Here is a 12,773-nt window from a genome sequence, read left to right as displayed (position 1 = left end):
CTGGCTTCAGGCCCAGAGAATGGAAAACCCAGAGGTTCGAACAGTCAGTTTAATTTAAAACAGGCACAAGTGCAAACAATTCACAAACATTTCTAGGGAAGGTGGTTTTGTTTTTAAAACTCTGACCCTTAGAAAAAGACCTTGCACGTTTGTTTTTTCTGCCCTAATGCAGGTCACCAGGGAGCAGAGGGATCTAAAAATATTATCTGGGTAGGGTCCAGATACTGGAGTTCTTCCTTGGCATTCCCTGTCTCACAACAGCCAGGAAGGTGGGAAGGGAGGGAGAGAGGACAAGGGAGCAGGTAAGCATCTACAGGGGCAGCTGGTTCACAGGAGGAGGTACCCATCCCTTGGCATGAGGGACTCCCCCCCCACACAGGAGGTGGTTCACCTTCCTGTCCCAGCCCAGGGTTCTAAAGAGGATGGGTCCCTGATGATCTGGCTCCTGTCTCAGTAGGGAGAAACTCAGACACACCAAGAGCCAGCCCCAGCATGTGTTAGACTTGACATACACACACCCCTTCGCTGTTTAGGTAATAACACGAGACTTGAGAGGCAGAAAACCAGGCCCCCAAAGCGGGTCCCTTCAGAGTAGAGCTTGGTAGAAAAGAAGACTGTGGGGGGCAGGGAGCTCTGCTGACGCTCTCTGTGGGTAACTGGAAAGGCCTGGGCCTTTGGGGGACTTTACACACACACACACACACACACACACACACACACACACACACATACACACACAGAGACAGAGAGACAGAGAGAGGGAGAGAGAGAGAGAGAGAGAGAGAGAGAGAGAGAGAGAGAGAGAGAGAAAGAGAGAAAGAGAGAGAGAATGAGAATATGTTCTCTCCATCCTGAAAAATGGAGCCACTTTTACCATCAACTACACACTCTCTCTCAGAAGATTCCCCCTTGCTACTCCCATGGCCTACACACAGGCAATTCACAGTTCTGTGGAGGCTTGCTGGGGAGAGGCTATGCCAGGGGACAGACGGGGGACAGGTGCAAGTGGGGCTTCCAGAAGTCAGCCCAAGGGAGGAACAAGGGTTCAGGCAATAAATCCTTCCCCACGGCCCTCTGGGCCTCCAGGGTTTGAAGCCGTAGCTGAGAAGAGCGAGTATCCGTGTGAAGATGGGGCATGCACCCTCTGGGTGGCCCGGGACACGAGTGGACACTGCCTTTAGAAATCTTCAGCAGCCTGTCGGCTTTGCTGGCTGGCGGCCAGGAGCACCACTCTCCGTGTTTCTTAGAAACATCCCTGTGCAAATAACAAAGGGGCCAAACCTGCAGAAGGGGGTCACTGTCATCCCAAAGGCAACTGGGACGCTGGGGGGGTGAGACTGAGGGGGCAGGTCCGGCCTGGCCCAGCGGGCAGAAGGGCAAGAGGGAAGGGCTGGAACTTCACATTCAATCTTTGGAGAGAATACTGAGAGAACAAGGCAGGTAGGCCCTGCCAGTGGACCGGCTGCCCAGTGTCCTTCGCCTGCGGGCACAGGCGGCAGGTGCACCCTGGGTGTGGACTCAGCAGGTGGAGGTCTGCTTGCGGTAGAGCTGTATCAGAGGCACCAGACACTCAGGCAGCCCTGTCTGCAGCAGAAAGGGGTGATCCAGGAGCTCCTGGGCTGTGGCTCTCTCTTGGGGTTCCCGTACCAGCATCCGGTCCAGGAAGTCTCGCAGCACTGGGGAGATCTGTGGAGCAGAACAGTGACAGGAAGCCTTGGCTCACAGTCGCTTCCCTGCGGCTTGGCTGTGGGGCTCCCACTGTTTTATACCTCGTTTTCTCTGGTTTCTTACTGCCTGGTTCCTCCCAGGCTCACTGACTGTTGGATTATGAGGTAGGAAAAGGAGGCCAGTTCACCTGTCATGGGAGCTGCAGAGCAACAGAATGAGGATGTCTGGAACTCTGGGGAGCTGGGTTCCATACACGGCCCATTACCCCTGCCTGCTTCGGGGGGCGCGCGGGGGGGGGGGGCTCCTGGCATTCAGGCTCTGCCGCTCTGTGAAAGGGGCATGGAACTGGCATCCGCGCTCCAGTTCCAGATCTAAAAGGCTGCCTTAGGATGCTATAGAAGGCTGCCTCCTTGGGGCAGTTCACTGATGGGCGCTCTTCTGGACCTGCTCATCTCAGACTTAGCACAGCAGTCTCCAAGGATCAAGCTGTCTTGGAGCCATTTAGAGACTGCGCTTCAATCCTCTAGGACATTTTCTTGGCTTAGGCCACCAGGTGGCAGTACCACTTAGCTGTCCTGTGCCAATCAGCCAGCAGGGGATTTGATTTGGCAGGAGAGCGTGAATTACATTAAGTATGTATACTGGTTCTAGGGGGAAAGCTGTAGTGGTATTTGGCTCAGCTGTGGTCAGGATGTGTCATACAAGAGGACAAGCCATTCACGTGATGGCACTGTGTTGGTATGGGGCTCCGGACAAGCAGGGTGGAAGGAGCTGTACTCTGGATTCCTTCTTGGGGTCCTCACTCTTCCTCCTCATCAGTATGGGTGGGTTCCTGCCGAGAGCCTGCCAAGAAGTGATTCTCCTGCTGCAGCTACCGGTGGGAATTTGTTGGCGTGAACGTGGGAGTTTGTACATAAATGTGACTTTGTACCCAGCACAGATGTCATGTGGAAGAAGACCAAGGGGATACACCCTCTGCTTTCGTGAAGCCTATGTTCCCATCATCTTATCTCAGGAGAAAGGGGCTCGGGGTATGAGGCCGGGGAGTTCACAGCTTGCATAACAACTGACCTTGTAAGAGTTCTTTAACTTGGGAGGGGGGCTATCCCGGAGCCTCTTCATGGCTTGAACGGGGGAGTCGCTGAAGTAGGGAGGCTCTCCATCCACCATCTCAATCACCATGATGCCCAGAGACCAGATATCCACCTGCAGGAGAATAGCCCTGACTCTGTTGCTGGGGTCTGGTGGCAGTGTGTTGGATGGAGCATCTTGTCTCCTTCCAAGTCTCCTTAGTGAGTCTGCCTCCTTCATCCCCTGGCCAGCTGCCCTATGGCCAGACCCCTTTTGTATGAGTGGCCAGAGACCATAGAAGCCATCCCTCATGGAGAACGCTGGCCGTATGCCACTGTGGCCGTGAGCTGAAGAGAGCAGTGTGTGGCAGGGCCTGCTCCTGGCGGTGAGGTCCACGCAAGAGTGACTCCATCGAAGGGGGGGTGGGACTGGCCATGGTGGGGAGGGCCTCTAGTCCCAGCATTTGCAAGGCAGGGGCAGGGGTATCTCTGTGAGTTCAAGGCCAGTCTGGTCTACATGAGTCCCAGGAAGTCAAGGGCTACATAGAGAGACCCTATCTCAAAAGAGGGGCAAGGGACAGATGCTGGTTAAATGGATACTCCAGAACTGGGGTTATTAGTGGTGGGAACCATTAAGAGGGACAAGACAGAGGAGCTACATGTTCCTAAGTTTTTCCAGGGAGGCCTGGAGGTGGAGGAAATAGTTACCTCAGTAGCATACAGAGATCTAGAGATCACTTCAGGAGCCATCCAGTATGGGGTTCCCACCAGGGACTTCCTCTTGGGGACATCTTTGCTGATCTGAGCACAGAATCCAAAGTCTGAGAGCTTCACCTGGGAGTTGAAAAGGAAGTGGGTAGAGACCAGGAGGAAAGGGGGTGCTAGAGAGGATAGGGGGGACAGCTGAGACATGAAAAGGGAGGACCTACCCTGCCATCAAGGGTCAGCAGGATGGAATCACTCTTGATGTCCCGGTGGATGACACCCTGGGCATGCAGGTAAGCCAGGGCCTGAAGCACAGCTTCACACACAGTAGCAATCTGCTCCTCATTCAGCCTGGACAGAGAAGATAGGCCACCCATGGGAGAGCCGAGTTATCAGGGTGGCTGGGCTGAGTGGAGAGGAGACCCAGGCAAAGGGCCCTACAATTCCCAAGCAGCCTATTTAAGCAGGCGGTAACCATTTTTCTAAGACCACTGAGTCACAGTTACCCCCAAATAGGCAGGGAGTCTAAGGTGACTAGCCCTATGGGCCCGAGGCAGTGGCGGGGTGGTCCTCCCTCAGCTCAGCCCTCTCAGCTGCCCACCTGACTTGGGAGATGATGTCCGTGAGGGCCCCGCCCTGCAGGAATTCCATCAGCACCCAAAGCTCCTCGCCTACCAAGTAACTCTTGTACATTTCCACCACGTTGAGGTGCTGGTAGTCACGCATGATCACCACCTGAGGGGAGAGAGAGAGGCCTGAGTGCCTGGCACAGTATCCCATGGCCAGGCCCCCCTGCCACCCTGCCGTCCTGCCAGGTTGCCCCCAGGTGCCCAGCTTCACTGCACACTTACGGCCCCGCGGACGGTCCCACCTGGCTCCCACCTCATTAAAGAGCAGCTCCCTGCGCTGTTGCTTTCTGAGGTCCATCATCTTGACCGCCACCTGGCGACCCGAATGCTTCTCCCGGGCCAGACACACAATGCCCGTGGAGCCCTCCCCAATCTTCACGTAGCTGTCCAGCAGCATCCGGGGGTCACCCTGGTCCACCACCATCCTGAGCGCAGCCTTGAACTGCTCGTGGGTCACAACGCCCGTGTCCTCGCCAGCCAGGGCCCCCTTGGCCACTGTGGGGTCCTGGGGCAGGTATAGATTGCTGGTGCTGATCTGAGCGTGCCGAGTGCGGGGGGAGCCGACTGGAGAAGACCGGCCTGGAAGCGGGCCAGCGGCTGGGACTGTGCGGAGGGACTTCTGGGGGCTGCTGGTGTCCGAGGTGGTCAGAGGGCTGAAAGTCCCCGTGGGCTGGTCCGAGGGCAAGGACTGGGCCTTGGCGACCAGGTTCGAGGAGGAATCTTTTCGCGGTGGTCGGAAAGCAGAGCTGAGCTGTGAAGACAAGGAAAGACACAATGACGGGTGTGGTCAGGGAATTTTCCAGGCAGGCTTCCTAGAGGCAGGTTTGGCTACTGCGGCCTGGACACCAGCAGGAGCACCCAGGGCTTCCGGTTAAATAGACGAAGTGAAAACTGAAGCTGAGTCTAACCAGACCCCCAAGCTCCCAGGTGACAGGCCCAAGAGCATCTCTTTATATCCACTCTACTGCTCCAGAGAAGACAAAGACAGAGGGTCCTGGGGTGGCCTCTAGCTGGACATTTCTTCCTGGGCCACTGACAGGCAGGCCTCAGGCCACTGTGAGATCCCTGATGTGAGTGGAAGAGGCCCTGAGCAAGGAAGGGGTGGTGGGTAGCTGTGACTGGCTTCTGGAACCAAGACAGGGAGGAAGCCCTGGCTGGGGTGTGGCAGCCCTGGCTGGGGTGTGGCAGCCCTGGCTGAGGTCTGGCGGCCCTGCTTGTGCGTAGAACAGGGAGGCTGTGTATCTAGGGGGTTAAACCCACCAAGAGGCTCTTGGCCAAGGGACCCTCGGAGAAGGAATCCCGGAGCTAGTCCCACAGCCTTGGTCGGGGGTGAGGCAGAGGAGGGGGAGCCCGTCCCGAAAGCCAGGGAAACCCTCCCTCCTTTCTGAGCTCAAGCCTTCCAGCTAGCACTGGAGTGAAAGGAGCCCTCCCCTCCCCAGCCCCTCCAGGATCTTGTGTTTTTAAACATGTGGAGAGGGGCTGGCTGGGGGCTACACAGAGGGCTGCTTAGGGTGTCCCCAAGTCCATCACAGAGACAGACAGATGTCTTAACACTCACTGGCTTTGCACATGGCCTTAGCACTGAACTCGCTCAAATCTAGGTCCCGCCAAAGGCTTTCCTGCTCTAGATTCGCACTCTCAGGCTTTGGGGATCCACTCCCCAGCATGGGCCCCAGCCTTGCAGGGAGTCTAGCAGGTACACAGTGATGGCTGAAGAGCCCCAGTGAGAGAACACTTATCTGGAAAGTCTGCCGAGATGCCTCGAAGGGAACTGCTCCCCTGAATTTGGAACCCTGCTGTCTCTGGGCCTGTGACTACCACAAACTGCTTCCGCTGTGGGCGTGCCCTGGCACACACAGTGGCCCACAGGGGTTCTCAGGAGTGAGTGGGGAGGGCCAGTGTGGTGAATGGCAGTTCAAGCAGATGATGTCAGTGCCCAGTTCAGTGTTAGGACCCCTTTCCTCCAGACCCCTGCAGCCCACCCAAGCAGACATGGGGGATCAGGTGACCCTAACCTCCCTGGTGCTATGCCCTGCCCTGCTGCACCTTAATTCAGTGGAGGATGTCTCCCAGGTCACAGCCTCCCTTCCAGAGACCCCTAAGCTCACAGACACGTGAAGGGCTCGAATGTATGAAGCCACGAAGCTTCCTCGGTGCCTCAGCTGGCAGAGACCTTGTAAGTTCAGGTCACCCTCCAGTTCAGGGTAGACCATCAATCACCACAGCATCACCACACCAGAGGATCCGGCTTGCTCTCAATGCCCTCCCTCTTCACTGTCAGCCGCCGTCTCTTAGGCCTGGCTAAAAACCCTCATGCTCAACCTGTCTTTCAAGAGTTAGATGATAACTATCCACCATGATTGCAAAGCTCCGTGTACACAAGATCCAGGAGCCCAGAAGGCCGAGGCAGGATGCCGGCTCTGAGTGAGTGCATGCCCTGCTTTGCTCCTCTGCCTCACTGGAGTTCCTAGTGCGAGCTCAGGTAGGCTATCTCCTGCTGGATGGGAGAGAGTGCTACTGCCACTGCAGACAGGAGGAGCAGGCCAGGTGAGAAGTGGAAACATGCTAATCTGCCTGCCAAGGAATGCCACCGCCAAGACACCCTCCCCTCCTTCCCCTGTCCTGCTACTCCAAGTTCTGGGGCAAAGTCAGTCCCATGGATTCGCATAGTACACATTCTCTGGCAAGCTGTGCCCCTCCAGGGACACTGGAAAACTAAGGAGGGGCAGAAGAGCACACACCACTGTGGAAGTGGGAACTGGAGCCTGATTCACTACTATGGAAGTGGGAACTGTGTGGTAGTGGGAACCGGAGCCGGATTCACCACTGTGGAAGTGGGAACTGTGTGGTAGTGGGAACCGGAGCCGGATTCACCACTGTGGAAGCGGGAACTGGAGCCTGATTCACTACTGTGGAAGGGGGAACTGGAGCCTGATTCACCACTGTGGAAGCGGGAACTGGAGCCTGATTCACCACTGTGGAAGCGGGAACTGGAGCCAGATTCACTACTGTGGAAGGGGGAACTGGAGCCGGATTCACCGGAGCCGGATTCACCACTGTGGAAGTGGGAACCGGAGCCGGATTCTTCTTTGACCCTTTGGTCTTTCTGTACCACACTGGAGAAGAAAGAGCTATGGGGAGAACAGGGAGGGTAAAAGGGGTGGTGGCTGTAGGCAGCTCTACCCAGAATCCCCCTGCAGTCCTCAGGGAAGCAGGGGGCTCCACAGAGCTCCCAAAACAGGGAGGTGGAGAGACCCTGCCCTCTCCAGGCCAGGGTGCACATCCCTGCTGTGGTCTTGAGGTTCTGGCCTGAGCTTTTGGTTAAAAATGCTTTTAAAGAAGGATCCTCCCGGTGGACTGCCGGGCCTCAGAGGATCGGAATGTCAGTCACAGGTTTCCGCTCCACCTGAAATGACTCGGCGGCGGCGTACAGCCTGTGACTCACACGTGCTAAGCCTCTGGAAGACATGAACTCGGATGGTGAAGTCAGGCCACCGTGGTTAGCCGAGGCCACGCTGGTTAGATGGTCATTTGATTTCTCACGTTCTTCTCCTGACCCAGTAAGTGGGGAGGGCCAGGCAGGCTTGGCATCTCTGGTACTTACTGCCCTGTAGCTGTCTGCTAGGCATGCTTCCTTGTCCTCCTTGGAGTGACCCCAGGAGGAAGACCCAGGGGACGTACCTTGTTCTGTGGCAGAGGGACCGGCTTGCTGCTGCTTGCAGAGCCTGTGGCAGCGGCGGCGGCGGCGGCAGCGGCGGCGGGGGTGGACAGGAACATGCTTCGGAAGAGCCGGTGCTTGAGGCCGCTCTCCTGGTTCTTAGGGCTGGGGCTGCCTTCTCCACCCGGCCTGCCGACGGCTGAGCCCACCAGGCAGGACTGTGGCCGGGCCTCCTCCGAGCTGTGCTTGGTAGGCTTCACTCCACACCTCCCTGTGGCCATAGGGGGTGAGGTGCCAGGTGGGGAGCTCTGCAGGCAGGCACCCAGCTGCAGGCAGCGCTGAGAGGCCCCCTGGAACTCAGCAGGGCCCAGGGACTGTGCCTTGGCAGCCAGCCCATTGGGCAGGGCCTGTGGGCTCTGTGGCTCCGGCCATGGCATCTGCCTGTGACCTGCTGGTGTGCCCCCATTGCAGCTGAGGTAGAGGCCGTGGGGATCAGTGCGCTCGGACGGAGGACTTTGGAGGTACATATCTGGGTCGGCAGCCCATTGCTCATCGCCCAGCAGCCCCAGGGACTGTGCCCGCCGCCGGCTGGTGGGGCTGCGTCCACGCAGGGTATTGGAGCTGATGGCTGACAACTTCTGGATGTCGTTGAGCAGCCCTGAGATGTAGCCCTCCGTGGGCACTGAGCTGCCCCGTACCACCGTCTGTGGAAGACAAAAGAGTGTGGGGAGGCAGCCCCTTCATGGCAGAGGGTAGCTCAGAGCCTGCCTGAGGGCCTTGGGAAAGAATACCTACCCACACACCTCCGTTATCACCCCACCCATCCATTAGGTTTCCAGACATTTGTCTGTGTTCACAGTGGGTGAGGCCCACGCTGTGCAGCCTATAAGGATGCAGGGAGAAAGCCCTTGTCAGCAGGACAGACGGGTAGGTAGCTATGGGTCGGGCCAGAATGAAAAGTGGGTGGCCAGGCCAGTCTAGGAAGCCGGAGAACTCAGGAGAGGTGCTTCAGGCTCGAGCTCTTCCCATGGTCTCCAGAGAGATGTCTGAGAAAACCAGTTCTGGGGCCTCCTCCCTCCCCGACATCCCACCTTACAAGGGGGCTCCTGATCCCAACTCCTACCCAACTCTTAAATTTGTGACCTCTGGTCTGGGACAGCTGCAACTCTTCTGGGGTCACAGGTCTAAATGGTGGAGGAGACATTCTTAAAGGTTGTTGTTAACTGAAATTTGAATTAATGAATTAGTTTTGGTGGGCTTGAGGGTGTTTTTTTTTCAAGACAGGGCCTCACCCTGTAGCTCAGGCTGGCCTCCAACTCATTGCCATAAGACTGCCTCAGTCTGGCAAGCGCTGGGCTTCTTTATAATCAAAAGCCTCCACACCTGGCTTAATATTCTCCCCAGGTAGAAAAGCTGATTAGCAGAGGACTGAGATGGCAGACTTGATTCTGATACCCAAGTGGCCCCTCCAGGTGCCTCTGGGGTTTCTCTTCCTGTGGAGTGGGAGAGGCTGAACAAGGTTATAGGCCTGTTCCCTTACCTTCATGGGCTGCAACTGCACCCTCGTGATTCGAGAAGGATCCACCACGGGCTTGGGCCGCCTCAAGGTGTCCAGGATGTTCTGCCATTGTGGGGGGAGGCCCACGAACTTGCCTTCCTTGGGGTCAAAGGAGGTGTGGACACGGTGCTGGAAGTTCTGTGGGGCTGATATCTCAGGGCGTTTCTTCTTTTTCTTGCGGAACATGGTGCCTGTAAGAGGAGGGTCAGTTGAGCTGGTCCCAGGGACACTGGGATGGCTCAGTGGGCGCTGGGTATAGGCTCAGGCCTGTGTATCTCCCTCAGGGTAACTTCTCTGTCCCTGGAGATTCCCCCACTGTCTTCCAGACGTCCTCAGGGGAATGGCTGGCTCCCAGCAGAACAGTTTTAGAAATGACAAAAGTACCGCAAATACAAAATTAAATAAATAAAATAAATACCTAAATAAATAAATAAGCCAACACAGACTACAAGCAAGGAAAAGAGGTGTCTGCCTTCCTGTTTGTGCCGAGTCGCCTGCCAAGGAGTGTTTTTTAAAACCCAAAGCTCATTACAAACATCAATCCATGTCAGAGAATTACAAAAGGAGGGCAGATGGGTAGGAGGTGGGCAGACTTAGTCTGTGAAGCAAGTGTGACCTTGACTCTCAGCCAACTAAGAATACAAGAAAAGGAGAATCTCAACCAGTCTCACTGAAGGACATAAACGTGAGCTGGGCATGGTGTTACATGGTTGTAATCCCAGCTCTTGGGAAGCTATGGCAGGGGGATTGCTGTGAGTTTGAGGCTAGCTTGGACTATATAATAAGACCTTGTCTAAACTGCCCCCTCCCCGACTCCGTAAATGTGAAAAAAACTAGCAAACTGAAGCAAATGATACGTTAAAAATGTTGTCACATTCAACTCTGGTTTGTTGCTGCCTGACGGACAGGAAACCTGTTAAAGCGACATTAACAAGAAGCCAACCAGTCAGTTTGCAGTACTATTGCCCAGGCTGAGAGGGTATCGTACATACCACTTGGCCACTCCAGAAGGGCCCTCCTCATGAACATGCACTTTGCCTTAATCTGGGAAGGGTGGAGTCAAAAGATCAGCCTTGGGTAGGGCTAGGGTAGCTACCTTACAGGTCAAGTTCTCCAGAAAAGACAGAGTCCCACTTACCCATTTCCTGTGGACTTTAATCCTATTCTGGGGCACTGCACAAAATGTCTCTTGTGGTCTAGCCTGCAACCCACACCTTGTTGATCTTGCACGAGGCTTTCTTTACTGAACTCTGTCAATGGGAATGACGTGGGCTTGGAAAGGATAGTATGACTAGACCTGAGAGGGGGAAACTGGGAACCTGGAGGGCAGAGGAGTTTCCAAAGGTGTCCTAGTCAGTCCTAGAGAGTCCCAGGCCGGCATCAGTATATTGATGAACGACACTTGAGTCTTTGAATATGAAGTAGCTCAAAACATTTCAGAAAGGAAATGAATCAGTGTGCCTTTGTCTCTGTGTTTCCCAGAGGGGTATCCCTCTGCCTCCGTCTCTGCAGTAGCTAGGACTGCAGATACACTGTTTTACACAGCCTCTCCTGTTTCTCCTCGTGAATGCCTGGACCCCTCGTCCAGCTCAAGAGTTGGTATGCCAGGGTCATTGCGGTCCCTGGCTGTTCTTGCTCCAGAAACAGAATTTCCCCCACCACTTTGGTAGGTTCTGGAGAGGATGTGCACACAATAGGTACCACTGGAAAAGGTGGTAGAACTCGCCATGTGTAAGGCAGTGGAGTCCATGGCATACCCTTAGAAGATCAGTCCCTCTAACCCTCCTTAAGGGCAGAGTCAGTATCCAGGACCCTTACAGACCGAGGACTTTACATTGAAATGCATCGTTGAGTTGCAGCTGTAGAGAATCTCTTCCCTAAATAGGAGTGACTTGGAACAAGTTACCCAGCAACTCGAGCCTCTGTGTTCCTGTCTGTCCAGCGGTGTGTTTGTGAAGACGGCTCACAAGGCCAGGGAGCACAGAGTAACAGACTCCCGTAGATGCTGGCCATCTCTCTAGCTGTGTTCTCTCTCCCCTCGTCCCTGCGCTTGGGGTCTTCAGACACTGGCACTCGGGAAGATTTGGGTCTGGGAGTGATGTCAAACTCTTTCCCCTCTCATTTACTTCTCAAGGGGTCATGACTAAAGCTCTGAGTTCTGGGCCCCAGACACTGTACCTCACGTCTCCACTGTGCAGACGCTTTGGACTGCTTCAGCCCCTGCCTCTTGCTTCGGCCAACAAGCCAATCCCCACAGCCCCTCAGCAGACCCTCTCTCCTGGACTCTTCAGGCTAGTTTTATGTGAATGTGACACAAGCTAGAGCCATCTGAAAGGAGGGATCCTCAACTGAGACAACGCCTCCATAAGATCTGGCCGTAGGGCGTTTTCTTTTTTTTTTTTCTTTTCTTTTCTTTTTTTTTTTTTTTTTTTGGTTTTTCGAGACAGGGTTTCTCTGTGTAGCTTTGCGCCTTTCCTGGGACTCACTTGGTAGCCCAGGCTGGCCTCGAACTCACAGAGATCCGCCTGGCTCTGCCTCCCGAGTGCTGGGATTAAAGGTGTGCACCACCACCGCCCGGCCCGTAGGGCATTTTCTTAATCAGTGATTGATGGGGGAGGGCCCAGCCCATGGTGGGCGGCGCCATCTCTGAAAGCAGCCTAGGCAAGCCATGAGGAACAAGCCCATAAGCAGCACCCCTCCATAGCCTCTGCATCAGCTCCTGCCTCCAGGTTCCAGACGTTTGAGTTCCTGTCCTGACTTCCCTCAGTGATAGACCGTTACCTGGAAGTGTAAGCTATTGAATAAACCCTTTCCTCCCCAACTTGCTTTTGGTCATGGTGTTTCACCACAACAATACAACCCCTAACTAAGACACAGACACATGGTGGCGCACGCCTTTAATCCCAGCACTTGGGAGGCAGAGCCAGGCGGATCTCTGTGAGTTGGAGGCCAGCCAGGTCTACAGAGCAAGATCCAGGAAAGGTGCAAAGCTACACTGAGAAACCCTGTCTCAAAAAACAAAAACAAAAACAAAAAACGACAACAACAACAAAAGATACAGACTCACTTGCTTCCTTTGTGGCTCTGACATTTTCTAGAGGTGAAAATACCATCCAGAGCCACAAAGGAACTGGCTGAGGTCTTCCTCCAAGAACCCTGATTTCTGCAACTCCCCCATGCCAACCAATAGATCAGCTCTTGGCTCTCGCATAGGATTCATGGGGAGGGAAGGTGGCAGTGTTAAGTGGTTTCAGTGACTCCATACCTTCTGGAGTTCACCCTACCAGCTACTCCTTGACAAGATCTCTAGATCAGCGGAGAGACACGAGGAGAAAGACCAGCACCCAAGGGATTGTGGAGGTTGGAGGCTGGCAGAAGCAGTCAATGGAGCTTTGGGTAGGAAATAGAGATTCAGATCAGCTAATCACTTAAACAATGAGAAACCTGGGACCTAAAGGAAGGCCACTTGGACTCATCCAAAATGT

General features: G+C 55.0%; 1 protein-coding gene across 3 annotated transcripts in view; it reads right to left on the bottom strand.

Moving 5' to 3' along the window:
* Positions 1-35: 35 nt before the first annotated feature.
* Positions 36-12,773, bottom strand: part of Pak6 (p21 (RAC1) activated kinase 6) — a 33,199-nt gene continuing 20,461 nt past the window's right edge. For all 3 annotated transcript variants that reach the window (XM_059261141.1, XM_059261139.1, XM_059261138.1), the window contains 8 exons: positions 9,271-9,479; positions 7,754-8,434; positions 4,326-4,823; positions 4,045-4,178; positions 3,668-3,794; positions 3,447-3,572; positions 2,740-2,874; positions 36-1,686 (listed from right to left, as the gene is read on the bottom strand). In XM_059261141.1, coding sequence (XP_059117124.1) covers positions 1,519-1,686; positions 2,740-2,874; positions 3,447-3,572; positions 3,668-3,794; positions 4,045-4,178; positions 4,326-4,823; positions 7,754-8,434; positions 9,271-9,474 — 2,073 coding nt within the window. In that variant the 5' untranslated portion in view covers positions 9,475-9,479 and the 3' untranslated portion in view covers positions 36-1,518. The remainder of the gene's footprint in view (positions 1,687-2,739; positions 2,875-3,446; positions 3,573-3,667; positions 3,795-4,044; positions 4,179-4,325; positions 4,824-7,753; positions 8,435-9,270; positions 9,480-12,773) is intronic.

This window comes from Peromyscus eremicus, chromosome 4, assembly GCF_949786415.1.
Source record: "Peromyscus eremicus chromosome 4, PerEre_H2_v1, whole genome shotgun sequence".
Taxonomy (NCBI): Eukaryota; Metazoa; Chordata; class Mammalia; order Rodentia; family Cricetidae; genus Peromyscus; species Peromyscus eremicus.
Note: the sequence above shows the minus strand (reverse complement) of the source record. Positions and strands in the feature narration are given on the sequence as shown.